Genomic DNA, 27878 nt, shown 5'->3' on the forward strand with positions numbered 1-27878 from the left:
GTACCTCCTGTAAGCACTACATATATCGGGATTCCTGAGAGCTAGTCAGAGGCCCGCCCCCTTTCTCCATCACTCTGTAAACGCAAGTACTACTTAAACAAGCACTGGTAATGATTTGGTTTCCCCTATGTAATGAATAATAAGCTGCTTCTATCAATCACTGTCTGGGATGAAGGAAAGAGCTCCCTTACAAGTATCACGAGAGTGGAGAGAATGTGGCGCAGCAGACAGAGCTGCTGACTCGAGAGCTAGGGATCCCCATTCATAAAGACCGATTTTTCCAAGATCTACAGATTGTTCAGATTAGGATGTGTGCTTCTACAATTAGATTCTACTGAATAATAAAAAAAATGTAAAAAGAAATTTAAAAACGGTTGTTTTTTGCTAGGTTTAACCATAGACCAGGGGTTTAGAACCAGTACCACGGAAACATGAGCATGATGGCAGATATTTTCCTTAATTAAATGTAGACACAAAAGTTTCATCACATAACCTCTAATAAACCTAGCATTATTGGAATCAGACAAAGATTAAAACCACAATGCCAAGTGGCGTAAGTTGTCCTGATGGAGAAAAGGCAAGTGTATCCCCCCCAAAAAAATAAAACTAGCTGCAACATCATAGTGAAAATGGTTTCTGACCTGGGAGTTCTTAAAACTCAAAGCCCCAAACCAATGACTCACCTGAAACACTTTACTGTGTAATTTTAGCACGAACTAGTAACAATTGAAATCTGAAAATGTTGCTTCTCACATACATCTGACCACACGATTACTCACTGGGAGGCGCTAGATTGTTTATGTCATGCTGATCTTGTTCTCCGCACTTTGAGCCCAATACTTAGCACACAGTGGGAAACAAAACACTTTTATCGGTTGTCAACAAATCTTCTCACAGATACCTAACATAAATACATACATTTTGTATTCCAATCTTAAGGGTTTTCCATTATGTCAGACATTCAAGGCATAGATAGCCGTATTTGGTGGCTTACAAGATCTTCCATGGCTTATATCTGTCTTACCTCTCCTTCCTCAAACTCTCTGGGGTGACACCTTATTGTTCATGGTACCCAACAGAAAATCTAAATATACAAAAATATCTCTATTCAACGAAAGAACAGCTTTAGAGCAAGGGGTTGCACAGAGTGATGAATATTGTTTTCCCTGGATTGCTTGTGTGCTTAGTGGCTCACACTTTTGTATCCCGTATCAACTGTTTAAAAGCACAATCGTATAATTTCCTACGGATGCCGTACAGCAAGAAGGACGGAATATCGGGCTTGACCGCAGATTAACCAAAACAAATGTTCACTTACCCTACAACCAACCAATAAGGAGGAGGTGGTAGCTAATGCCTCTGGCTCCACACAAGACAATTCTGAGGCTACAGAATGCATTTCAGAGAAGGGAAACCAATCCCATTTGATGACCTCCGCTGACCTTGCGCCACAGCCATATCGACATTTAAAATGCTTGACTTCACACCACTTGCTCAAACTGGAAGGAAACTGAAGGTTGGTTTGGAATGGACTCCATGCAGCCATCTGCAGTGGGAAGCCTGTTTGATGAGGAATCTTGATTTAAACTTGAGGTTCAGTTTGTTCTCTCGAGTTCAGCTCCTATGACCACCAGTCATCCATCCCCTTACATAGATACTTACATAGATATAAGCGTAGTGACACCTCCACTCTCTCTCTAGTCCCACTCTTTGCCCAATTAATCCAACATCCTTGAGATATGTAAACACTGTTGCGTACTCTTTGTAACCACACAGATGAAGAAGAAGCGGCCTAACAGCCAGAACTGCAGGCTTTGGAACTGGGGACAGGGTTCAAGTCCCAGCCTTGGCTCAGCATCTTGTGATCCTGGGCAAATCACTAAATCTCCCTGTGCCTTTAAAAGGTTATTTGACCTGGCTTACAAGTAAAGTGCCCTTGTTCCAAGTTTGTGCTATACATAAATAAATAATATACATGTCACCCTCTTGTGGCTAGGTCTCCACTACATATGAACACCAAATACAGCAAAAATCTGCACAATACATATTCTGTGCAGAAGCTTACGGCAGGATTGCTTACGTCTGTGCTTATTTGAGATTTTAAACGGTACGCATGTGTTCCAAGTAGATATGCTATTGAAAGAGTAGCAGTTAAGTCATTACATTTAAGACTTCGGAAATAGGGGACTTGGGGGTGCTATTGTAGCTCCTCGCTTGATCAAAAGTGTGGGATTCTGTGAAGATTTTGTAATGCTACTATGATTCTTTAAGTGAAAATATAGTGATTAAGTAGAGACTGAACAATAGTATTAATTGCAATATAAACAAACATAGGTAATGCATTGGTTTTGCCCATGTAATGACTAATAAGCTGTTTTTCTCAATCACCAAGCGGAACGAAGGAAACAGCTCCCTTACAAGCATCACGAAAGTGGAGAGGATGTGACGCAGTGACCAGAGCGACTGACTTGAGAGCTGGGGATCCCAGTTCAAGTCTCAGCTGTAAAATACTGTGATTCTGGGCAAATCACTTAATCTTTCCCAGTGATAAGTGATGTTATATAAATTTGCTGCAAGGAAAAAAAGCAGAAAGAGGCAGAACTTTATGCAAAAATAGTTGACAGTATTTCGGCCACAGGAAACTGATAGGAGAAGCAGACAAAAAACAAACATTTGTAAATGCAGGAAAATATACTACAGCCAATAGAAATTGAAGAAAAGTAATTGGCAAGCACAGGAACAAATGACAAGCAAGCAAGGAAAGAGGGGGCGGGATGTGAGCCCCTTTTAAGTTTATATCAAAAACAATAGATTTCACAAGCACAGCACAAGTGCTGCGCAGTCAAAACCAAAAAAACATAGAAATTCAACGAAAAAAAAAAATTACAGGGACGTTATAGTTAGGAATTAGCATATAAAAAACTTTTAAAAATTCACTGAAAAACCCAAAGGTTACAGGGACATGATAGTTAGGAAACCGAATTAAAAAAACCTTAGAAATTCACTGAAAAACCCAAAGGTTACAGGGACGTTATAGCTAGGCTGACGTTTCACTCGTACAAAGCCAGAGAAATTCAGCCGTTATGGTTAGTGAGCTAACTATAACTCGCGCCCCCGCAATGCACTGCTTACGGTCTCACATATTACATCACTTATGACATGGTCAGTGACATCACTGACGACATCACTGATAAAATCTCAATTTACATCACTGATGACATCTTCCACAGAATCTCTGACGCACCTACTCACACCCCATATAACCTTTCATACACCCACTCCAACTTCCACACTACCATTCTAAAACCCATTCGCACACCAATACCAGTACTTACGTAGCCACTCACTAATTCATAGATCAACACACACATCCAATCACTCACCCATACAGCCACTCATACACCCACTCATTCACTAATACAGCCACTGACATATCCACTCGTATACCCATACAGCCACTCACACACTGAGCCCGTCACCCATACAGTTACTCACACACCTACTACTCACACACCTAATAACTCACCCATACAGTCAATCATATAGCCGCTTACTCACCCATACAGTTACACACTCACTCACTCACTTACTCATACGATACTAACACATACTCACTGACCTATACAGACACTGACACAAGCACACACTCACCCATACAGGCACTCTTACATTCAATCACTCACTTAAACTGCCTTTCACATACCCAGTTACTCACCCATATACCGCTGACACATGCAATCACTCACTGACAAAGCCATACACACACTCACTCACTAACCCATACCGCCACTGACTCACCCAGTCACTCATCAATACAAACAGTCACACGCCCCTCACACACCCATTCAGACACCCATAGAGGTACTCCGACAACCACTCACCCATACAAAACCTTGCATACCCACTCAAACACCCATACAGCCACTTAGACACCAACTGACAGATACAGACGTTCACACAACCAGTCACTCACCCATACATTCACTGAAACATCTAATCACTCACTTATACAGTTAGTTACGCACCCACTGAATCATTCAGTCAGGTACTCATACAACCACTAATTCACCAATACACCTTGGTATATATATTTAACACTCATAAACGTTTTAAAACACTCACAGTCACTGGATGATGTCATCTGAGATGTCATGAGTGATGTCACTGACCATGTCATGTGTGATGTAATATGTGAAGTCATAAGCAGTGCATTGCTGGGGCGCGAGTTATAGTTAGCTCCCTAACTATAACGGACGAATTTCTCTGGTTTTGTACGAGTGAAACGTCAGCCTAACTATAACATCCCTGTAACATTTGTTTTTTTCAGCTGGTTGGGGAATGAAGTCCCCTTCGCTGCGGAGGGTTCTTAGAGGCAAACTAGCCCACCTGTTACCTCCAGTAAGCCCCACACAGTGGGATTGCTGAGAGGTGGTCGGAAGACACTCCCCTTTTCCCACCACTCCGTAAACGCACATTTCAGCGCACTGCTGGTGGGGCGATTGGGAAAATGTGTAAAGCCAAACTGGGAAATCCAAAGACAGTTCCAACAGAGTTGGAAACCAGGGTTGGGCCTGCCAAAAGGGGATTATTAGAACCAGAAAAGAATGTTGTCTGCGAGCCTGAGCTAGAACTCGAGCAATTAGAAGTAAGGGAGGGAAGGCATAGAGAAGAGAAAGGGGTCAAGATTGAAGAAAGGCGTCTGTTGCAAGAGCTTGTGGATCTGGTCTCCAACTGAAAAACACAGGGAGTTTGGGGTTGAGCGGGAAACAAAAAGATCTATTGACATAGTGCCAAAAAAGGAAGTAAAACGATTGAATACTGAAGGATGAAGTTGCAAATTGCTCGAGTTGTATAGATATCTATCTGGAATACCAATCTGCCACAACATTCAGATTTCCTGGAAGACAGACAGCTCTGACTGATATTTGACTTTGAAGACCATATTCCCAAAGACGCTTGGCGAGATTCGTCAAAATCTTGGACCTTGTCCATCCAGATGATTTATGTATTGTACCGCTGTCAGATTGTCCATGTGTAAAAGAATTGCACATTTTGCTTTGTCTTTTGTCTAAACAGTTTATGTGCACGAATGACTCCGGAGGAGACCATGTACCTCCAGTCGAAAATTGACCGCATCTTGCACCCATCTTGTCTGACTTACATCGGATTCTAAGACAAGATCTGGGGCGGCAGATACAATTGTTATCCCGTTCCAAGTGTCTAAGTGGGTCAGCCACCAAAGAAGTTCTTTTTTGGACTCTGGATCTAAAGAATCAGGGTCTGAATGGGTGAGACCTCTGTGAAGATGACAAACCTTTAATTTCTGAGGGGCATGATAGTGTAGAGAACCCGGAAAGATTGCTTAAATTGAGGAAAGCAAGAGGCCCACCAGACGGAGTGTGAGTGTGATGAATTTTTTTTTGGATAAGATTCTCCTTTTGGAGAGGCTGTTGTAGAACAGATCGGCAGGTATCTATTAGAAAGCCGAGAGAAGGAGCCGGGAAGGAGTTAACTCCGATTTTTGAACATTGATGAAAAAACCGAGTCGAAAGAGCTACTCCTGACAAAACTGTAAATGAGTGAACAAAATGTCCTTGTTCTGAGCCATGATCAAAAAGTAGTCGAGATAGACAATGAGTCTGATCCCTTGCACTTTGAGGAAGGATACTACCCGTGTGAAGGTCTTGGTGAAACACCAAGGGACTTACAAAACACTGAAGGGGAGAGTTTTGAAGTGGAAGAACGAGGTTCCCCCGAAGAAACTTCCAGTGAGAAGGATGAATTGGAATAGAGAGGTAAGCATCCTGTAGATCTAACCTGACCATCCAATCGTCCTGGAGAAGGATATCTCTGAGATGAAGAATTGTCTCCATTTTGAAATGATGATAGACAGCAAAATTGATGAAAATATTCAAATTTAAGACTAGGTGAATTTTTTAGTTTTTCTTCTGCACCAAATAGATGGTGCTGAGAAAACCTGACGGATCGAACTGTGTCTGTTCTATAGCCTGCTTGGTTAGCAGAGAAGTGAATCGCGTCCTGAATGAAGAGTGATTGTAATTGAGAAGAAAGAAGAGGAAGGGGAGAATGGGATTGGATTGGTTTTTGATATAGCTCTAAAAGATAGCCTTGCACCGTCTGGATCACCCAGGGATCTGAAGTTAGAGACAACTAAGCGTTCAGACAAGATTCTAATCTGCCTCCTATGGGAGGAAGGCCAGAATTTGAAAGGCTTACCTGAATATTAGTCTCCTTTATTCCTGTATCACCTGGAGCGGAAGCCTCTGCAGCGACGGGGATAAAACTGGGATTTGAACCCAGTGTAGGTATCAACCTGGGACTGATGGTGAAAAGAGCCTCTAGATAGGGATTGGCCTCTTGTGTTGAAATGGCCGGCAAAACGGCTCCTGCCTTTGCCGGCCCTGGGGGTAACCCAAGGAGAGAAAACTTTCTTTAGTGAAAGTTGGGCCTTGTCGATAGTGGCAAAATAGAAACATATTTGCCTAGTTCCTTAATGAAGGAGTCTCCAAATAAAGACCATTAGCCAGAGGACCTTCTTCTTTGGTGACCAGACTGCTGAGTTTGGGATCAATCTTCAAAAGAAGGCTTTTCCTCCTTTCCTGAGAAATGTGGGCATTGGTGTTACCCAGAATGCATATAGCCCTTTGACCCAAGTTAGATCAAGTATCAGGATCCACCTGAGTGCCCTCCATTTTTGCTTCTTCAGCTAAATCCAAATTCCTGGTGAGAGGACCCTCCAAATCAAAAATACAGTCTTGGCAAATGGATCAGGCCCTGTCAACACCCTTCTTAGGGTCTTTGCCAAATTTGGTTAAAAACATTAGCATATTGGAGTCAATAACAGGAGTGGAAGTGACATTTTAGGAAGGGAAGGACATGGGCATTCAGCTTTTAATTCATTACAAGACTACTTGTCAAGAGCGTAGCGAAGGTAAAAGGAACGTATTTTCAGCCACAAGCTCTGAGGGAAACCACTCAGTAGAGTTGGGATGGTGGATGAGGGAGGGGTCGAACATAGGTTCACCAAGACGATCAAGCAAATCATCAGACACTGGGTGAGCAACACCACTGCCAGAAGGTGACATTTTACGGCTTTTCTCCCGAGGCCCATAAGATGCAGGATCTGAAAATCTATCTAAATTATTATTATTGATGACATCATTGTAATCGTCATCAGTGTCTTTGAGGTGAGTAACAAGTAAGGGAGAGGAAGAGAGCTCCGAAAAAAAAAACTCTAGAGTGAGAGGACCAGTAATAAGGTAAACACCTTTTTGAGAGACACTAGAGGTGGCTGCACGTTTCTTACCTTTTATAGAAGGTGTTTCAGAGTAAGAAGGCATGACAGGGTGCTTCTAAGAATTTTGAGACATCTAACATGGAAACAGCAACAGCTTGCTGGACAGAATCCTTAATAAAGGATTTTAAATTATCTTTAAATCACTGGGAGTCTTCTTCCTCAGACATAATGAATAAAAAATAAAAATGACCAAAGAAAATTAAATTAAACGAGTGAGAGTCAAATTGACAGCAAAAACGCAATTAAAGGGTTAGAAACCCAGAAAGAAAGCCAGGAGGAGTGGTTTGAGCCAAGGGGCGTGTGAGGTGGAGTTGCTGTGTGACAAGGACAGGTTGATGAAGCATCTGAGGGAGATAGGCATAGCCGCACAAGAAGGAACGAGACGTGAACAGCGTCGGAGGCAGCAGGCTGTGAGGAGCTCGAGCAGCGTCGGAGACAGCAGGCTGTGAGGAGCTCGCAGGCGCTGGAATAACAGACGCCACACCAAATAAGGCGCAAGCAATGAAGGGAAAACTTCACGAGCGTGCGCTAGCACCAGACACATGGTAAAGAGACAGCCAAAAGGCACATTAAATCATGAAAAAAACCTACATTATAAGATAAAAAGAATTCGACATTAATGATAGAAAAAATATACATTTCTTGACTGCGAGCAGCAAGAAAAGAGTATTTGCTGTTCTCAGTCAGGATAATTATTTGGCTAACTCGATTTCCTGTTGGTAGTTCTATTGTGAGGTCATCTTTGTAGTTTTTTCACTCAGAAGTTTTGGGTAATGTAGCTTCTTTTTTGATAGGCTGCTATTAGCTATTAATAAACAGTAAGAAAAGACTGCATAAAATTAGTCTCCAGTTTTGCAATAAAATCATGTATTACTACAGTTGATTCCCTTGTGTTCTACTGCAGCCTCCCAGAGTGTTCTAAAGAACAACCAGAGTGCTAACAGTGTTACTTATGACAAAAGTATGGCACATCTGAAGTTAGTTGAATCTAACTGGTAAAATGTAAAACATTTAATTTAGAAAAGAACAAATGAGGGGGTTCAGTTTGTCATAGAAATTATGGTTAGTGTTGTAGAAAGAAAAATAGGACACATTTTAAGTGAGTTCTCAAATATTTTCTTCTTCTATTTCTTTAAAACATTCTGACAAGCAGACTGAAACATGCACTTTCAACACCAGCAGCAGACTGCCAGTTAACTCCCTGGTGATCAGCAGCTTTACTACAGTATTTTAATGAACAAATAGAGTGCTAACATTCTGAATTCATGCCAAAGGTGTGGCACATCTGACCACCGTCTTGTTGGAATTAAAGTGGAAAACTGAAAGCATTTTCTACAGAGGATACTGCAGTAAATATGGAAATTAGGGAGCTTCATAACAAATAAGTCTCCCAAGCTGGCCACCAGAGTAAAAAATGCCCAAATATCACCCAAATGTAGCCCAAGTATAGCCCAATGACAGAAGTGTGCAAAACACTTAATTGTTTTGTTGTTTTGCAATTTTGTATAGCACAGACTTGACCTGAAGGTATTGGAGTGCTTTACGTGAGCATCAGTTACAATACACACGGGCACATTCTTTTTGGTTTTAGGCATGGGCAGATTAAGTGATTGTCCCAGAATCACAGGGTGTCGAGCTGATGCCGAAACTGGATCCTGGTTCCTCAGTTGCAAAGTCAGCAGCTCTTTTCCCTTAAGTGTAGCATATAATTAAATAACCAACTGGATTAAAAAAACATAAAGGTAGCAAATTATTTAAAAGTGCTTTGTTGCTATTTGAGAACTCAGAAAATATGTTCTCATTTTAGTTTTTTAGATCACTAACCATAATTTCTATGGGAATAAGACTCTCTAATGGAGGAGGGTGCAGAGCCAACAAGCTGACCATGCTGAGCAGGCAGGAGGGGCAGTGGCAGCACAACGGACCGTGGAGGACAGGGGAAAGGGGGGCAGGGGCAACAAACCAACCATGTTATACAGGCAAGACAGGCTGTGGCAATATAAAAGACCATTAAGGACAGAAGGAAGAGGCAGTGGCAGTACAACCATACATGACAGACCCGATTCAGACAGGGGACTCTGATATTTTTTAGGCCAAAAGGCCTTTATTTTATCTGTCTCATGCCTAAAATCTCCACTTTTTCAATGTAAGTCAATGGGGGAAAATCAGTTCCCTAGGTTTGTTTCGAAATCTCCCTCCTACCAAATTCAAAATGTTGGCAAGTAAGGTACATTGGATCATGGAGAGCAGGAGGAGTGGGGTAGGGACATGGAATCGATAACCGAGGGCAGGAGGGAGATGGGCAGGGGCACCAAACCGACCTTACAGGGCAAGCTTCAGCGGTTGCAGAAGCACAATACTCCACACAGGGCAAGTGGGACAGCAGTGCAGCACAACAGACCATGGAAAGCAAAAGGGTGGTGACAGGGCCATGCATATGGACATCAGAGAGCAAAGGGGAAAGAGGAACGGGCAGCAAGCTGACCATCCCAGAATGACAGGAGGGACAGTTGCAGCATAATGGACCATGAAGGGCAGAAGAGAAGTGGCAGGGGCACGACAATTGACCAGACAAGGCAGGAGGGAGGGTATAGAGGTCTGCACATGGAAACATTTAGGCAGGGTACAAGGGGGAAAGGCAGGAGCAGCAAGCTGACAATGGAGGGTAGACGGAATGGGCACTAGAAACACAACACAACATGGAGGGCAAAAGTGAAACTATAATGGCATACACACACAATGGAGGGAAGGCAAGAGGGGGCCAGGGGCAGTAAGCTGACCACACAGGGCAGGTGGGAGGGGCTGTGGCAGCACAGAAGACCATGCATGGCAAGCATGAGGGTTAGTGGCAGCACAACAGCAATGGTGGGCAAGACGGAGGAGGTAGGGCCATGCACACAGGACAATGGAGCACAGAAGGGAGGGGCTGGACACAGACAAAAAAGGCCAGAGGAAGGGGCTTCACAACAAAGCATACAGGGCAGGCAGGAGGAGCAGTTGCAGCACAACAGAGCATGGAGGGCAGAATGGAGTGGCTACAAAATGGACCTTGAAGGACAGGATGGAGGGGATAGGGGCATGGATCTTGGATAGGCAGGGTAAAGGTGGCAGGGACAAGAGGCAGCCATCTGAGATTTGATGATGTTAGGCAGGTGGGAGGGGCAGTGGCAGCTCAACAGACACTCAGAGTGGATAGGAGGGTGACAGGTCCATGGAATATGGGGGGTAAAAAGGAGAGAACAGGGACACGCACACAGACATCGTAGGATAGGGTGAGTAGGAGCAGCAACATAAGCACAGAGGCTAAGAAGGAAGGCAAATGATGAGGCATAGAATTGGGCAACAGAGGGCAGGAGGAGTAGGCTGGGACATCAAGCTAAATGGAGGGCAGTGGCAGCACACTGGACCATGCAGAGAAGGAGGGAGAGGGCTGGAGCATAGACTCATACAAGAGAGGGTAGGGAGGAGGTCGATGGGCCAGCAAGCTAACTGTTAAGGGAAGTTGGGAAGAGCAGTGGCAGAACAACACAAACAGCTGTAATGAGGGAGCAGGGTCATGGACTTCGACAATGGATGAAAGAAGGAGGCAGGAGCAGCAAGGTTGGGTGGAGGCAATACAATGCCAGGCCAGGCCATGCATTCAACGCCCCCCTCACTGTGCATTGTAATGGGCATCTTATTTATCATTAAAAAAAACCTTAGAAAGTCACTGAAAAAAACAAAGGTTACAGGGACTTTATAGATAGGAAGTAGATTTTAGAAAACTATAAAAATTCACTGAAAAAAAACAACTGTTACAGGGACGTTATAGTTAGGCTCATATTTCACTAATACAAACCAGTAAAATACAGCAGTTTTAGGTGCCCGAGCTAACTATAACTTACGCCCCTGCAGTGCACTGCTTATGTCCTCAGATAATACATCACTTATGACATGGTCAGTGACATCCCTCATGACACCACTGATGACATTTCAAATGTCATCTCGAGTGAGATCACTGATGACATCACTTATGACATCATCCAGTGATTGTGAGTGTTTTCTAAAAGTTTATGAGTGTTAAACATATATACTAAGGTACTTCAAAAGTTAAATTACGTTACTTTGTGTACTACTAATGAGTGGTACTATTTTTAACATATATTATGTGACTGGCTGTGTGACTGTATGTATCTGCGTGTGAGTGGATGTCTGAGTGGCTGGATAGGTGTGTGATTGGGAGTGGCTATATGTGTGAATATGTGGGTGTGTGAGTAACTGTATGGGTGTGGGAGTGGCTGTGTGTCTTGCTGCATTGGTGAGTAAGTGGGTGGGTAAGTGGCTGTATGGTTGAGTGAGTCGGTGTGTAAGTGGCTGTATGGGTGAGTGAGTTTCTGTGTGAGTAGCTGTATCAGTGAGTGAGTTGGTGAGTGAGTTGTTCTATGGATGAGGGAGTAGGTGTGTGACTGTCTGTATTGGTTAGTGAGTGGGTATATGACTGGCTGTATGGGTGAGGGTCTGGCTGTGTGAGTGGCTGTATGGGTCTGTGAGTGGATATGTGAGTGCCTTTATGGGTGACTAAATGGCTGTTGAGTGACTGCATGTATAAGTGGTTCTATGGGTGACTGAGTGGCTGTTTGGTTAATTGATATGTTGTGTGAGTGGCTGCATTGGAGAGAGTGTCTATGTGAGTGGGTGTATGGGTGGGTGAGTGAGTACACATGTGAGTGCTTGTATGCATGTGTGAGTGGGTGGCTGTATGGGTGGGTGAGTGGGTGTGTGAGTGAATGTAATGGTGAGTGAGTGGATGTCTGAATGGTTGTATGAGTGAGAGACTGGGTATGTAAGTGGCTGTATGGGTAAGTGACTTTTTGATTAGGTGAGTTGGTGTATGAGTGACTGTATTGGAGAGTGAGTATCTGTGTGAATGGCTGTATGAATGAGTGAGCGGATGTGTGAGTGCTTGTATGGATGTGTGCAGGGGTATGAACTGCTTGTGTGGATGTGTGAGTAAGTGTGTGAGTGGTTGTATTGGTGAGCGAGTGGCTGTGTTGAGAGGCTGTATGGATGAGTGAGTGGGTATGAGAGGGGCTGTATAGGTGAATAAGTGGGTGTGTGAGTAGCTATATGGGTAAGTATGTGGCTGTTTGAGTATCTGTATGGGTGAGTGACTGGTTGTATGAGTAGCTGTATGGGTGATTAAGTGGCTGTGTGAGTGAGTGGGTGTGTGAGAAGCTCTATGGATGAGTGAGTTGTTGTGTGAGTACTTGTATGGGTCTGTGAATGGGTATGTGAGTGGGTGTGTGGAAGGCTGTATAGGGGTGTGAGTGTATGATTTGTTCTGTGGATGATGTCATCAGTGATGTCATTTGAGATGTCATCAGTGATGTCACTGACCATGTCATGAGTGACTTAATATGTGAGGTCATAAGTAGTGCATTGCGGGGCCATAAGTTATAGTTATACTAACATACTCCAAAATGCTATTCACAACTTGCATGCAGAGGTTAGGCCTCCATGTCTGCTATCTATTTCTGTACAGATCTCTTCTCTCGGACTAAGGAATCTCTGCATATTTAAATATAGGTTATAACAGTAAATGTGGAAGGAACAGGAAGGAGGGCCTGGAAAAGAGGTTAGGCCAGAAGTATGGAGAAGTTACAGGAGTGCTTGGAAGATGTTTACGGAGGGATGTGCACCCACCCACCCACTCATGTTCACAAACTGCACTCACAAAGTTACTACAGCCAAAAAAGGAATCAAAATAGTAGTAAATGTACTCCAGCTCAGAGCTGGAGTGAGTGTAGCATCACACTTGGCCAACCACTGGTACTGCAAATTCCTTCATAGAAAAGAATGGAGGTAGGGCCTTAAAATATTATCCTATGGGAAATAATGCTCTATTAAATTAAATGATTTAAACTTCTAAAAAAATATAAATAAAGGTAATTTAATGTTAAAAACACCTAAATGTACAAAATAATTCACATTAATTAACATTTGTTAAAATAAAACAATGTTTGGCCATGTGTGGTGCTAGACTTACTACTGCTCCTTTTTAGCTGAAGTAACTTACACTTGTAAATCTGTCTCCACCCCTGTTTCTGGGCGTGAAGAATTTTGAGTAACTTTACACTCATAAATAGTAAGTAGCCAAATGTAGTAAAGAAACCCAAAAGTGTAAGAGTAAACATACATGGATAAATTACTCACAAGTGTATGTTGTGCTTGTAATGGCCCGTCTGTCTTTAGTACTTACATAACCTGTTACCTTTCAGACTCAAAAACAACAGTTGATGGACAGAATGCAGAACAATGTCATACATTCACCTCAGTACAGAGATCTGGGCCTAAATCCATCGTTTTATTGTTCACCATGCCGTTCCAGTTTGAACACAGCCATATGCAAATCAGTCTTGACCCTGTGCCTCATGGGAACAGTCCAGCCCGAACTTCCAAGCCAGGTCCTCCCTGGACTGGAAACCAGCATCCTAGGAACGGTTTCGGGGTTTCACCCCTCTTCAGCCAGGATAGCTTGATTCTAGTGGCATGGAGAACACGGGACCCATGTTTGGGCATACCCTTCCCACTCGGGGTGACAATTGCAAAAACAACAGTTGATGGACAGAATGCAGAACAATGTCATACATTCACCCCAGTACAGAGATATGGGCCTAAATCCATCGTTTTTTTGCTCACCATGCCGCTCCAGTTTGTACACAGCCATATGCAAATCAGTCTTAACCCTGTGCCTCATGGGAACAGTCCAGCCCAAACTTCCAACCCAGGTCCTCCCTGGACTGGAAACAAGCATCCTAGGAACGGTTTCGGGGTTTCACCCCTCCTCAGCCAGGATAGCTTGATTCCACTGGCATGGAGAGCATGGGACCCACATCTGGGCATACCCTTCCCACTCGGGGTGACAAATGCAAAAACAACAGTTGATGGACAGAATGCAGAACAATGTCATACACTCACCCCAATACAGAGATCTGGACATAAATCCATAGTTTTTTTGCTCAGTATGCCGTTCCAGTTTGAACCCAGCCATATGCACATCAGTCTTGGTCCTGTGCCTCATGGGAATAGTCGAGCCCGAACTGCGAAGCCAGGTCCTCCCTGGAATGGAAACAAACATCCTAGGACCGGTTTCGGGGTTTCACTTCTCTTCCGCCAGGATAGCTTGATTCCAGTGGCATGGAGAGCACGGGACCCACGTCTGGGCATACCCTTCCCACTCGGGGTGACAAATGCCAAAACGACAGTTGATGGACAGAATGTAGAACAATGTCATACATTCACCCCAGTACATAGATCTGGGCCTAAATCCATTGTTTTTTTTGCTCACCATGCCGTTCCAGTTTGAATCCAGCCATATGCAAATCAGTCTTGATCCTGTGCCTCTTGGGAACAGTCCAGCCCGAACTGCCAAGCCAGGTCCTCCCTGGACTGGAAACAAGCATCCTAGGACCGGTGTCGGGGTTTCACCCCTCTTCAGCCAGGATAGCTTGATTCCAGTGGCATGGAGAGCACGGGGCCCACATCTGGGCATACACTTCCCACTCGGGGTGACAAATGCAAAAACAACAGTTGATGGACAGAATGCAGAGCAATGTCATACATTCACCTCAGTACAGAGATCTGGGCCTAAATCCATCTTTGTTTTGCTCACCATGCCGTTCCAGTTTGAACCCAGCCATATGCAAATCAGTCTTGACCCTGTGCCTCATGGGAACAGTCCAGCCCGAACTGCCAAGCAGGTCCGCCCTGGACTGGAAAGAAGAATCCTAGGGCCGGTTTCTGGGTTTTATCCCTCTTCAGCCAGGATAGCTTGATTCCAGTGTCATGGAGAGCACGGGACCCACGTCTAGGCATACCCTTCCCACTCGGGGTGACAAATGCAAAAACAAAAGTTGATGGAGAGAATGCAGAACAATGTCATACATTCACCCCAGTACAGAGATCTGGGCCTAAATCCATCGTTTTTTTGCTCACTGTGCCGTTCCCGTTTGAACCCAGCCATATGCAAATCAGTCTTGACCCTGTGCCTCATGGGAACAGTCCAGCCCGAACTGCCAAGCCAGGTCCCCCCTGGACTAGAAACAAGCATCCTAGGACCAGTTTCGAGGTTTCACCTCTCTTCAGCCAGGATAGCTTGATTCCAGTGGCATGGAGAGCACGCGACCCACGTCTAGGCATAACCTTCTCACTCGGGGTGACAAATGCAAAAACAACAGTTGATGGACAGAATGCAGAACAATGTCATACATTCACCCCAGTACAGAGATCTGGGCCTCAATGATGGATTGAACCCAGATCTCTTGACTGGGGTGAATGTTTTGATTTGTTCTGCATTCCGTCCATCAATTGTATGTCTTTTGCTTTCTCGCCCTAAGTGCGCCAGGTATGCCTAGACGTGGGTCCTGGGCTCACTGTGCCACTGGAATCAAGCTAGCCTGGCTGAAGAGGGGTGAAACCCCGAAACCAGTCCTAGAATGGTTGTTTTCGGTCCTGGGAGGACCTGGCTTTGCAATTCGGGCTGGACTGTTCCCATGAGGTACAGGGTCAAGACTGATTTGCATATGGCCAGGTCTAAACTGGGGTGGCATAGTGAGCAAAAGAATGATGGATTTAACCCAGATCTCTTGACTGGGGGTGAATGTTTTGATTTGTTCTGCATTCTGTCCATCAATTGTGTGTCTTTTGCTTTCTCACCTTTCAGACTCTGCTTGGATCCAGGTGTAGTAACTTGGATACTGAAGGGTATTAGATGTTTATGAATTTCATTAACTGGGAGCATACATCACATTGTGTTAAAAAATGGCTTTGATATCAGGTTACTTGGTGTTGTTCACACAATATAAAACTCTATATAAACTATTTAGTAGTGATTTCACTAAACTTGGAAATTCATTCAAGCTTAAAATATAGATTGTCAAACTACATGTGAACAAGACCTTGTCCACTGTCAATCACTGATTTTTTTCTGACATGTTGCAAATAAATGACGATGCCTTTACTGGCCATTTCCACACAGCCAGCCAATGTCTCTCAAACATGTGGGCTTGAATATAGTAACTGAGAAGATATTGGGACTTTAGGTGATTGCTCTCATGTTGGTTGACCATATCTTGATTTCATTTGCCAAACCAAAGGATTATGGAAATCTGAATCTTGGCTTACAACTGAACCAAACGGGCAATATATATTGAATGCAGTAGAATGTGAAGTTAAAGCCCACAAGAACTGGATAACTGTTCAGTATCTTGAAGCCACGAGATCCCCCTATGATTGCATTAGTTTGTTTTTCTTAACCTCATTACGCTGTTTGTTTTATTTTAGCTCTCACGTGTTCAAAAACCTGATCACTGTACTTGTCTAATTGAGTTTGTATCTTGATTACAGGAGAGAATAGAGGGCTCGCCTGATGCAACATAAATCAGAGAGGTTGGAGCTTTCATCCGATGGAGGGTTGCGACAAAGAAGAGGTCAACATTACAAGGATATTATGGCACTTATTTATAAACCCACAGTACATTTCTATTATTGTGATAGAATTTCCTCAGGGTGATGGAAGGGAAAATGAAATTATAAGAAATGTGTTTGGTAAGAAAGAAATATCATGTAAATAGATATGAATATTGAAATTTCTGTTTGACACATCCTGCAAGATTGTATAATTGCTCTCCTACACAAAAATGCTTTTGGGGTATACTTAGTTCTGTAATGTTGTAGTGCTGTGGATTGGAAACTGACCATCAATAGATCATAATGGCATGTTTTTAATTAATTTAAAAAAACTTGATTTTTTTACTCACTTTACATGATGTATTCTTGAATAGGCTAACATCTCTTGAAATGTTATTTTTACGGGTCTAACCATTCACGCGTGAGTTTGAAGAACAAACATCACCATGGTTGGTTGCCCTGTAATTTTATTCTGCTGTGTGTGTTGGCCTAACTGGGGTTAGCCATGTGGGAAACTATTCAAACTTGTGGCAAGCATTCAAAGTATATATAATATTATGTTAATTGGTTTCCAAAAATGACTTCTGTTTCAGGTCTTGACATTATGCAAGATACACTGTGTGTGCATTGCTGACAATAAAACTGAAATAAAACTTCACATATTATAGCACTTGTTTAAATCAACCTAAGATTCAATCAGCATTTACTTTTTTACCTGATGGAAAAAAGCATTACAAATTGCATGATAAGGCACCATTTATAACTAGCTTTGGCAAAGCCAATAGCTCTTACCTATGAGACCTATTGGAAATGGCTATGATTTTTAGCCATGCTGTACAGCTTGACTGCAAATAACGTAGAAAAAGTTAAAAAGTGCTTTGACACGGCTGCCGAGTCATTTTGTAGGTGCTTTCCAACACCCATTTGTTTTATTTATCAATCAGAGATGGATTAGTAAATAAAAAGTTGTGGAAATGCAATTTCTGATATAGCACTTATGAGTTTGTGCTAATGCACTTAAAAGAAAAGAATAATCAAATGAGGAGTGGGTTGCGGTGCGGGCTGGGGAGGAGACAACATAGAGGGAAGGAGGGTTGGCGAGAAGGATGCAGGTGGAGGAGAGAAGGACAAGTGAAAGATAACAATGGTGAAGCTCACAGACAATGGAGAGCAGAGGATAGGGAAGCACACAGACAATAAAGAGCAGCTGGAGAAGCACACAGACAATAAATCAAGCACATGGACAATGAAGAGTAGGCAGGCGAGAATGCGGAAGTTAACGGACAATGGAGGGTGGGCAGGAGGGGATTGAAAAGCAAATTGACAACAAAGGGGGGATGGGGAAGCACACAGTAAACGAGAGTGAGTAAGCAAGAACAGCAACGTAGAAAGGGAGGGCGAGGGGAGAGATACATGGGCGAGAACGGGGAACACAAATTACACAAGGGGGACAGCTATGAAAACACATGAACTCTTTTAGAGTACCTAAACTAAATTACAAAAAGTCACGCCTGATAAGGGAGCGGTGGAAGGACACAAGTAATGGATTCATTCTCCGGAGGAGAGACAAACACTTAAAGAGGAAGGAAAGCCCACAGAAGCTGACGAATAAGAAATAAGCATATGTGAGTGACAATAAAGGTAATCAATGGTAAGCAGTGGTCAGACTGTAAGCTAACAATATGCCTTGAAAAAGATAGCTCATGCACTGTATTATGTGAGACCTAAAAAAGAAAGTGAGCTAGATTGATCTAGATTTAAGTACTTGATACAAGAGGAATAAATTGTCAAAAAGGCCAAAAAGCCAACCCTAAACATAGGCTAATCATTTGGTGTGGTGTGACTTAACGTAAAGGTGCACTGCAATACAAATGTTTGAAACATTAGGGAGACAGCTAAGTTATCAAGACAGCTGAAATCTTTCAGTTCTGATAACAAATAATGCAGTGGGGGCAATGGTATGCACGCAAAATTGGCTTTAAGTCTGTATTTGTTGAGGTGAAAAGAAAGATTACAAATTGCATTTTTCAATCAATACAATACAGATGATTTGTGCAACATAATCATAAAATGCAGGCTTGTTTTGGGTTTTGCAAAATGAAAGACAAAAAACACTACAGTAAATAATGAAAACTACAAATGAAGTACGATATCATTTTCCTAAATGAGTACTTCAAATTTCAGTGCAGACAGGAAAAATGTAAAGAGCCAAAAGCAATTATCAAAAATTAGCTTTCGGAGTTCAGGCTCAGGAAATAAGGACCTGTTTGAAACTTGGGTTTTTTGAGATGTAATATAATAGCACCTTTTTCCTACAAAGAAATACCAACACATTTGACCATGTGTGAACATGACAAATAATTGCATTGCTGTTTTGAATCAAAGCATGTGAAATTAATCAAAGTTTGGCTATGTTAGTTCACAAACTGAAAACCCACTCAATTTGGTCAAATCACAGTTGTATTAATATAGCACATAGCACATTTCTGTTTATCTCATATACATAACATGACTTTTTTTCAGAGTATCCTGATTCTAAAGAACCATCTTCGAGCTCTGTGAGATCTTTAAAAGAACAATTGATAATTTGTATTTCTAATTCAAACTGAGCTTGATTAGAATTTTCTTGAAACAATGGTATTATATGTCCGGTGCTCTTCCCAGTACAAAAGTGTTTTGTACAACCAGTTAAATTGGTTATTTCAAAGCTTCAAATTATATGACTTTACAGCAACTGACTTTCTGTTCGTTCATGTGTTTAGAGAATGTTTTATTTTGTCTCCCATCAAAATACAGATTGATTTCTTACAGCGTTAGCATTGTGTACGAGCTAATTTTTAATTTGATTATAGTTTGTATGCTGCTGATATTTAGCTTTACATATTTCATCTAAAAATACAATTTGGGCGTTTCTTGTATGACATCACGTCAAACTCATATGTGTTCAATCACTGCAAAAATATCCGTAACTTTCCTGAATGAATTGACCATAGGTTCCTGTCCTCTGAGAGATACCCAGGCTGTAATTCTATAACTTCTCAAACAATAGTTACAAAAATATACATTTTTATCAATTAGTTTTTTAGCCATTGTCTTCAGCAGACAATTGTGTGTGAGTTGATTGGCTACTCATTGCTGATAGGCTAACTACACAGAATTTGTGAGCTCTATTCAGTTGCACTGCTTTGAATAAGGAGTTCAACAAATTACACACAGTTCTGCTCGGAGTTCTATGAAATGTACAGTTGCCCGCCTTCTAATTATACAAATATATAGTACATTTGTGTTCTGTCTTACTTCAGTCGTTCAACTTGATTGATGTAAACATTTATCATTAAATATAACTTCAAAATCTTGACCCAAGTACAATTTTCTACAGTTTAGTCGAACAAATGTTATAATGTGCAGTTTACTATGCTGAACACTAAACTGTAACCTATTATATGATGGCAAACATTAAAAATAAACATGTTTAGCTTCTCTGTTGGGTCACATAACGACTATGTGAAAACTAAACAATATTATTGTGGCTCGCTGAACTTACTAGTCACTCCTTCATTTTTAATTTTCATGTTATTTCACATTCATATTATCTCTCCTAGAATCGTCCAACAGTTGCTTCATTGCATACTCTAAATTTTCTAATTATGTCCACGATCATTCTTTTTTAAAGATGGTCCTGTTAATATGCTTCTACCCATAATGTGTAGATTTTCCTAAAGAATTAGAATCTCTTTCCATTCTTTAAATGCTGATTTTGTAAAACAGCGAGTGATCGATTAATCTTCCACCAATAATCACATCAGAACAGGAATTAAAGACGGATTTTAGTCTTTCTTCAGGCCCCATGATGAATGTGCCAGCGGAATATGTTTATGATTTTTGAAGCGCATGGCTACCCAAGGGCTTGCTGGTGAGATTGCTGGATGGGGCGACTATGCCTGATAAGAGGTTACTGGGTGAATAACCAGGTCTTGAGTTTTTCCAAAAAGTGAGTTCATCTTCCAGTAGTCTTATTCTGAGTAGCAGACCACTCTATAACTTTGGGACCAGGTGTGCAAATGGTCTTCCGCCCCATCTCGCTCTTTTAATTCTGGTGGTTCTGAGAAGATGTTCTTGGGACGATCTTGGTCGTCTGGCAGGTACATAGGGGAATACCAGACCTCTAAGTTTAGCTGGTCCTTTGGTATTTATTGCTTTATGTGCAATGCAATGTGATTTAAATGTAATCTTCGCATCAACAGGTAGCCAGTGGAACCGTTTCAGAGACTCCCTTACTGGGTCATGATTTGAGATTTTGAGAAGAAGCCTTGCTGCAGCGTTTTGCACAACCTGGAGTCTTTTTATAACACATTTTGGTGAATCCACATAGAGAGAGTTACCATAATCTAAGCTGGAAGCTATCAGGGCTTGATTCACCGTTTTTCTTAAATGCTCTGGGATCAGTTCTAGTATCTTCCTGATCATTCCGAGTTGACTGAAGCATATGTCAGCCAGTTTTTTGGCTTGGTGGTCCATTTTCAGGGCTCTGTCCAACCACATTCCCATATTCTTTGGGATCCGGGGGTTGCCCATACAGTTCGGCCAGCTGGTCAGAGGTATGCATACGGCCATGTTCCCTAGAATAATCAGTTCCGTCTTATTGTTGTTAAGTTTTAAGCTGCAGTTCATCATCCAATTGGCCTCTCTTTCCAGGCAGGGTACCAATTGCTGAGGCCGTTTCAAGAGGAAACAACCAGCTGTGTATCATCTGCATAGGAGACGGCCGGCCATATACCAAACCCCTGCACAATTGTTGCCAACTGGCGGATGTAGACATTAAACAGGGTGGGGCTGAGTGACGATTCCTGCGGCACTCCACATATAGATGGCAGACTATCAGAAAAGCATGTGTTTTCCATGACCTGGTGGGATCTGTCTTTTAAAAAGTATGTAAGCCTGTCCAAGGTTTTGTTCTGGATTCCTCATTCCCTGAGCCTGTCTATCAAGATGGCATGGTCTACAGTGTTGAACGCCGCACTTAGGTCAAACAGCAGAATTACGTCTGAACCACTGTTGTCCCGTATGTCTTTAGGCTCCTCCGTGACTGCCAGTAGGGTAGCCTTGGTACTGTTCTGGGCACGAAAGCCCATCTGTTTAGGATGGAGGAGGTCGTTATCCTCCAAAAAAATGGATAACGCCTGGTTGACATGTTTCTCCAATAGTTTTCCCACAAAAGGAAGAAACGATATGGGGTGTTAATTGTCATGCAATGTCGGGTCTAGATGTTTTTATTTTTTATTTTTAGTAGCACCTGATCACTGCATGATTCCACTATTTTAGGTCAAGTCCAGTGACCAGTAAGCGGTTAGGTAGCTTAATTAGCGAGAGAATTATGACATCTATCCCTTTAGATAGAATGTGGGGGGTGCAGGGTCTTGTGGATATCCTGATTTAGTTACACTCATTAGGCTACGTATGCCATCTTCGTTCTGCAGAGGGAACTGTGATAACACTGGAGTTGTAGCCAGTTCCCTGGTATCTTCTTTATGCCTAGAGTCTGACTCTGACTTGCCCTGAAAATATCTACAACTTTTGTTGGAAAAAAGGCCGCTATCTCATTACATCTTTTCTTGGCGGATTGTGGGTGGGTGTTACCCTGATGTGTTGTGGTCAGTGCTTTAGCGATCTTAAATAATTTCTTGGGGGAATTTGAGGCCTGCATAATCTTTTCTTCGTAGAATTAAGATTTTGATGCAGAGATTCTAGAGGACATGAGTCTCCAATTTCTGCTGGATTCCCTGCATCAAATTCTAGTAATTACAAGTTTTCTTTACAGAATGGGGAACAAATCAACAGACCCGGTGAGCCGGGGTCCTTTTCCAAGCAGTGTTGGGTGAAATGTGGAGTCTCAGGGTAGGCTTGTGCCCATCTGGGGAAGCACAGTCTGGTCCCCTGTACCGTTGCAGGGGTTCGATGGGGTCAGGGATTTATTGCTACCCAAAACCCCTCCCGCTGTAGCATGTAAAAGTGTCCAGTGTCTCTGTGCCCAGAATGATTGGATCTCGAGTTTGTGGAACCAATACTTCCAGGCCCAGAAACACTCCACCACTTGTAATGAGCTCCTTTGATGGGGTCAGGGGTATACTGCTACCCAAAGACCCTCCCGTTGTAGCATGTAAAAGTGTCCAGTGCTTCTGTGCCAAGAATTATTGGATCTGGAGTTTGTGGAGCCAATATTTCCAGGTTCAGAAACACTCCACCACTTGTAATGAGCGCTTAAGTAATTTATCAGAGTAAAAAGTTAAATTCTACCATTTAGAAGCACTGTACTAAAGAATCACATCTATTTATGTATCTAAGGGCCACATGCATCAAGCTAAGGAATTGCGATTCCTCAATAGCGATTTTTAAGGAATCGCTATTAAGGAATCGCAATTCCTTATGCTTGTAGGTTTTGCTAAAATATTAGCGATTCCTACACATTTCCTAATAGCGAATCACAAATTGCAATTCGCTATTAGGGAATACTTTCCCATTTATTCCTATGGGCCTAGAGGTCCTTAGGAATGAATGCGAAAAGCATTCATAATTTGCGATTACCAAATAGGTAATTGGAAATTGCGGATGCAATTTCAATGGTGCTAGGGGCCATAAGGCCCCTCTGATGCACCCCCAAAAACGGTATGTGTGCACATGTGGCGCACACACATGGCCTAAGGGCATGTGTATGCTCCACATGGCACTTAGAAAAATTCAATTTTGTGCATTTTTCTAAGGAATTGCAAATTACCATCAACTTGAAGTTGATGGTACTTTGCGATTCCTTAATGCAAAGTTGCATTCTGAAAATGCTTCTTGCATTGCATTAAGGGAATTGCAAATTGCGTTCGCATTCGCAAAATAGGTAATTGGAAAAATTGCGATTACCTATTTTGCGAATGCATTTGGGTTGATGCATCCCAAAAGGCTTTTTATCGGTCTCAAATGGGCGAATCGGCCCATTTGGGACCGGTAAAAAGCTTGATGCATGTGCCCCAAAGTTCTTATTATAGTGTCAAGACCCTAGACACAAAGTGGCAAGGGGTTTTATAAAGACAAGGTACATAATAACATTGGAACAAGCAAAGAACATGTCATAAAATTTGAAAGCAATCATGAACATCGTGTTATCTCTGTACTTCAGGGTTTAAACAGACCAGGCCTAATAGCCAGCTTGATCAGACCTTGGCATCATATAGTTCTGCTTCTACCACAGAGCTGACGTTTTTAGAGCTAAGTGTTCAAGCTTGTTCAAATGAATTGCCTTAAATGGGATGAATGCAATCTTAAAGGCAGAGCGACGCTGTATGAAAAAAGTAAGGGTCTGATGCAATAAACTGGGGCGATGCTCTGAAATGGTTTGGTTTTTGTTAATTTGCTACAAGCAGATAGCCAGTTAGTTCATCTTCACATATCATTACTCTCAATCCTTTCATTGCTTTTGTTATTCTCAAAATATACTCCCATGCGCTTGAATTTCCTTAAGCACAATCGTTTGCGATATAAATATTTAAAAGTGATCCATCAATATGGAATATCACACGTGTTTCTAAAAGGGGAACTAATCTTTGTTGCTTCCTCTTCCTAAAGATTATTAGTTTAAAATTATTATTGCAACTTTCTTTCCTCTCAAACAAAATATGGAATAGCTTCACTCTTGTGCAGTCAGTTTTGATTGAAATGTCTTCATGAGCTCATATTGAGTTCCTATAACTGTCTTTATGGATTAGCTGGTGAAGAATGATTCTGGAATTTATGGCATCTGATTTTTAGAACAATGTTGCATTTCAAAATTTATTCAGATTCACTTCAGAATATTCAGTCTATAAAATCATAGTGTAATAACCTGCTTACATCTTTGTTGGCTACGAGAACTTGCATAATATTAATAGGCAATTCAGATTATTCTGGTGTCCAGACTCAACATGGTGAGAAGCAGGTCTCACAAGCTACTCTCCTGGTATTCCCATACCAGTCCATCAGGGCGCAGAAGGAAGCTCCTTCAATTCACCTTACTTCTGCTGAATCCTGAAGGTATGCTTTCCAGTGGCGTCCAATGCTGTGAATCAGTGAACATAACAGCAGTTCATGTTTTGTCCTATTACAGCCCAGAACTATTACTCCATGTCAGGTAAAATTCCGGTGTTTAGAGGAGTGACACACTCTTTCCAATTCCTACATTTACTCCCATTCACAAAGACACCACACACCACAGTTATCAAGTTACCCTAATTCTAGCAACCACATCCGTGTGACAATCATCGCCATACGCAAGCCAACAGAAAACAATGTTAAACCACATGCTGATAAACAGCCATCTTTATCAGAGAAACTTGCCTCATAGCAAACTCGACAAACATCCCAGGCATCCTTATCTTAGAATGCTTAAATGCCACAACAGTTACAATTTTAATCAAAAACAGAAACATGGAGGAGGACTCAGTCATCGACAAAGTAGTAGGGCCCTGCATTCTCCAGAAACCATCTAACCTCATCTCCAGGAACCAAGTTACCTCCATGTAACACCTCATCTGCTACTTTCCCATGTCTTACTCCCAAAGTTATTCAGCCTGAAGTATACACCCAAGTACACATTGATACCTTAACAGAGAGAATAATTGATCTTACCTCAAATAAATCTGTCAAACCAATAACGTTTAGTTTGGGCATCGAGACTTCCCATGAGACCGTGCTACCAAAAACATGCTATCCATACTGCTGAAAGATTAAACACTCTAAAGCGTGCTTGATGACCTCTTAAGCACCTAAGCAGTATGCCATCAAGCCTAAACACAACCAGGACAACACTGTCACCCCTAGACCATTTTGCCATCCCATTTAGATTACATTCCACACATCATCAATCCTCCACATCCAATTAAAGCCAGTAAGCTCTTTTCCTGCTTTGGTATCAAAGGCTCTTACCATGGACCTAGGTTTTTGATGCTGTAAACTAAGGACCAAGGTATATATACCAGGCCCTGATCAAGGAGACCGAGACAGGACGCATGGCCCAGCACCATCCTTTTTACTTCTACCCACGTTCCCTCACAAGACTTTTGCATCGTGCGGTGCACCATTATTGGAAAAACCGCCCTGATGAAGTTCAATTCCAATTGAACGAAACGCGTTGGATGGAACCTACATTGTTTGATGTCATTGAAATAAAGAAATTCTTCTTATAAAGGAACTGGTCAGTTTCTTGTTATCAGAATAGGCAGCCTGGTGGTGCACAGCTCCATGATCATCCAGTATCTTTTCTGCGTTGCAGTTTGCAACCAACAACGGCAGGTGCAGGAGCCGCATGTGCATATCCTTACTAATCTTCATTCCAACTCGTACAAAAGGAACTCAGCGGTGAAGTGCGGCCACTTGGGTCCGCCGTTGGCCTGTGCTTGTCTTTTGCCTGGCGGACCCACCCTGCATCAACAATTTGGTGGCGGTGCCTAGCAGGCACTGTCCGCCATATTATGATGCTGCCTCCCCACCAGCCGGTGTATGGCAAGGAAACCGCCATTCGCAGGCTGGCGGGGATTGCATTTGTGGGCCTGTAGCGGGCCCCCCTTGTGTTGGGGGGAGGCGCGTGTGCACTGGGGGGTACCTATGGCACCCCCCTACATTTCCCTGCCGCAGGTGGTAGGCACCATGTGATTCCTGCCACGTAGTGCAGGGAAAAGCAAACAGTGCGTTTCTGACATTGCGGTGGGTGCTGCAGCCAGCAGCACCCTCCGCAATGTCAGTTATACACGATGCGACTGCCATGGTGGTGGTCGCATCATATTCTGATGTGCGAGACTGCCGCATTACAGGCAGACGGTCCCAAGCTCTGGCACGATGGCGGACGGACGAAAGTCTGTCCGCCATTGTAATGAGCCCCTAAGTCACAGGTGTAGTCTTTAACCAGGACGAACCTTGTTGGTGTATTTGACCTGCACTGCATCTTGGTCGTTCTCATATCACACCTTGGTCCTGGTCTACTGCGACTATTGACTGTCATTGATGTTTAGTAATATTTGGTGCTATTTCTACCTACAATTTTAAAAATTCATATTCAACTCACATCTCCAGTTCTCCTTAGTAGATTTTTGTCATTTTGGTGTCATTTATTAATAAAATGTTACTCTGTGTGTAGGGAATTTTATTGTTTGGCATTGTGAGTTTAATACTTTTTGAGTACTGCATACGTACTTTACACATTGCTGTAAGTTAAGCCTGTCTGTGCTGTGCCATAGATAGCGGGGGGTTGAGCTCAGATTAATTTAGCAACTTTAAGGGTTCCCCCTGACAAGAGTCATGATAATTCCTTGAGGTGCACAGTCACCTACTTCAAATAATAATCCCATTTCTTACAGAAGTTATTCTGGAGGAAGAGAGACTACTTGCCATTAATGATCTTGTGAGTGATATAGAGAGCTTTGAAAGATACCTTACTGGTGACTGGAAGCCAAGCCAGAGTCCTGCTTGAATACCTGGAGAGATGTAATTGCAAGGCACATATATTAAAGGATCTTTGCAACAGTGTTGTACATACTTTGGAGTCTTCACATGAGGTATGCAGTTGGCCTGTGGTACAGTATATCTGTATAGAACAATACAAATCTAAATAATACTAGATTTTTAATAGCCTGCACATGTTCAGGAAAAACAATGGGTGTGATAGTCCAATTGCTCTAAAACTGTGAAAACTAGGACTCCAAGACGTAGAATGCACTGTTTTGTTAAATGGAGCACCAGACTTGGCACTACTTGAATCCATGACTGAAGCAACATACAATCTGGTGTTAAGAAATATTTTGTATACCTGAAAACTAATAAAGTGTTTATAAAAAAAAAGAAACGTATGGCACATCCTACCAAGCAATATTTGTCTTGGCTGCTGGTCATCTGACTCATAGATTTTGTTGGAAGAAAAAAGTCATCTGAAGTACATACCGAGAACCCACATGTGTACAGCAGTCACACTAGGATAGCCTGGCCAGGAAATTTCATAAATCATAATATGCCAAAAGGTGAACAAGAAACAATGGTATAGAATGGGAAGGTATTAATATCTGATACCAAACACAGAGGCTGATGGTATGAATGCAGTCTA

General features: G+C 42.4%; 1 protein-coding gene and 1 pseudogene across 1 annotated transcript in view; one reads left to right on the forward strand and one right to left on the reverse strand.

The window, feature by feature from the left end:
* Positions 1-17423, forward strand: part of PECAM1 (platelet and endothelial cell adhesion molecule 1) — a 435744-nt gene extending 418321 nt beyond the window's left edge. The window contains exon 16 of the mRNA XM_085617241.1: positions 16703-17423. Within this exon, the coding sequence (XP_085473367.1) occupies positions 16703-16735 (33 nt within the window). The 3' untranslated portion in view covers positions 16736-17423. The remainder of the gene's footprint in view (positions 1-16702) is intronic.
* On the reverse strand, positions 6245-6848 carry LOC146810250 (uncharacterized; annotated as a pseudogene).
* Positions 17424-27878: the final 10455 nt, after the last annotated feature.

The sequence above is a fragment of the Triturus cristatus genome, chromosome 7 (genome assembly GCF_964204655.1).
Source record: "Triturus cristatus chromosome 7, aTriCri1.1, whole genome shotgun sequence".
NCBI classification, from domain to species: Eukaryota; Metazoa; Chordata; class Amphibia; order Caudata; family Salamandridae; genus Triturus; species Triturus cristatus.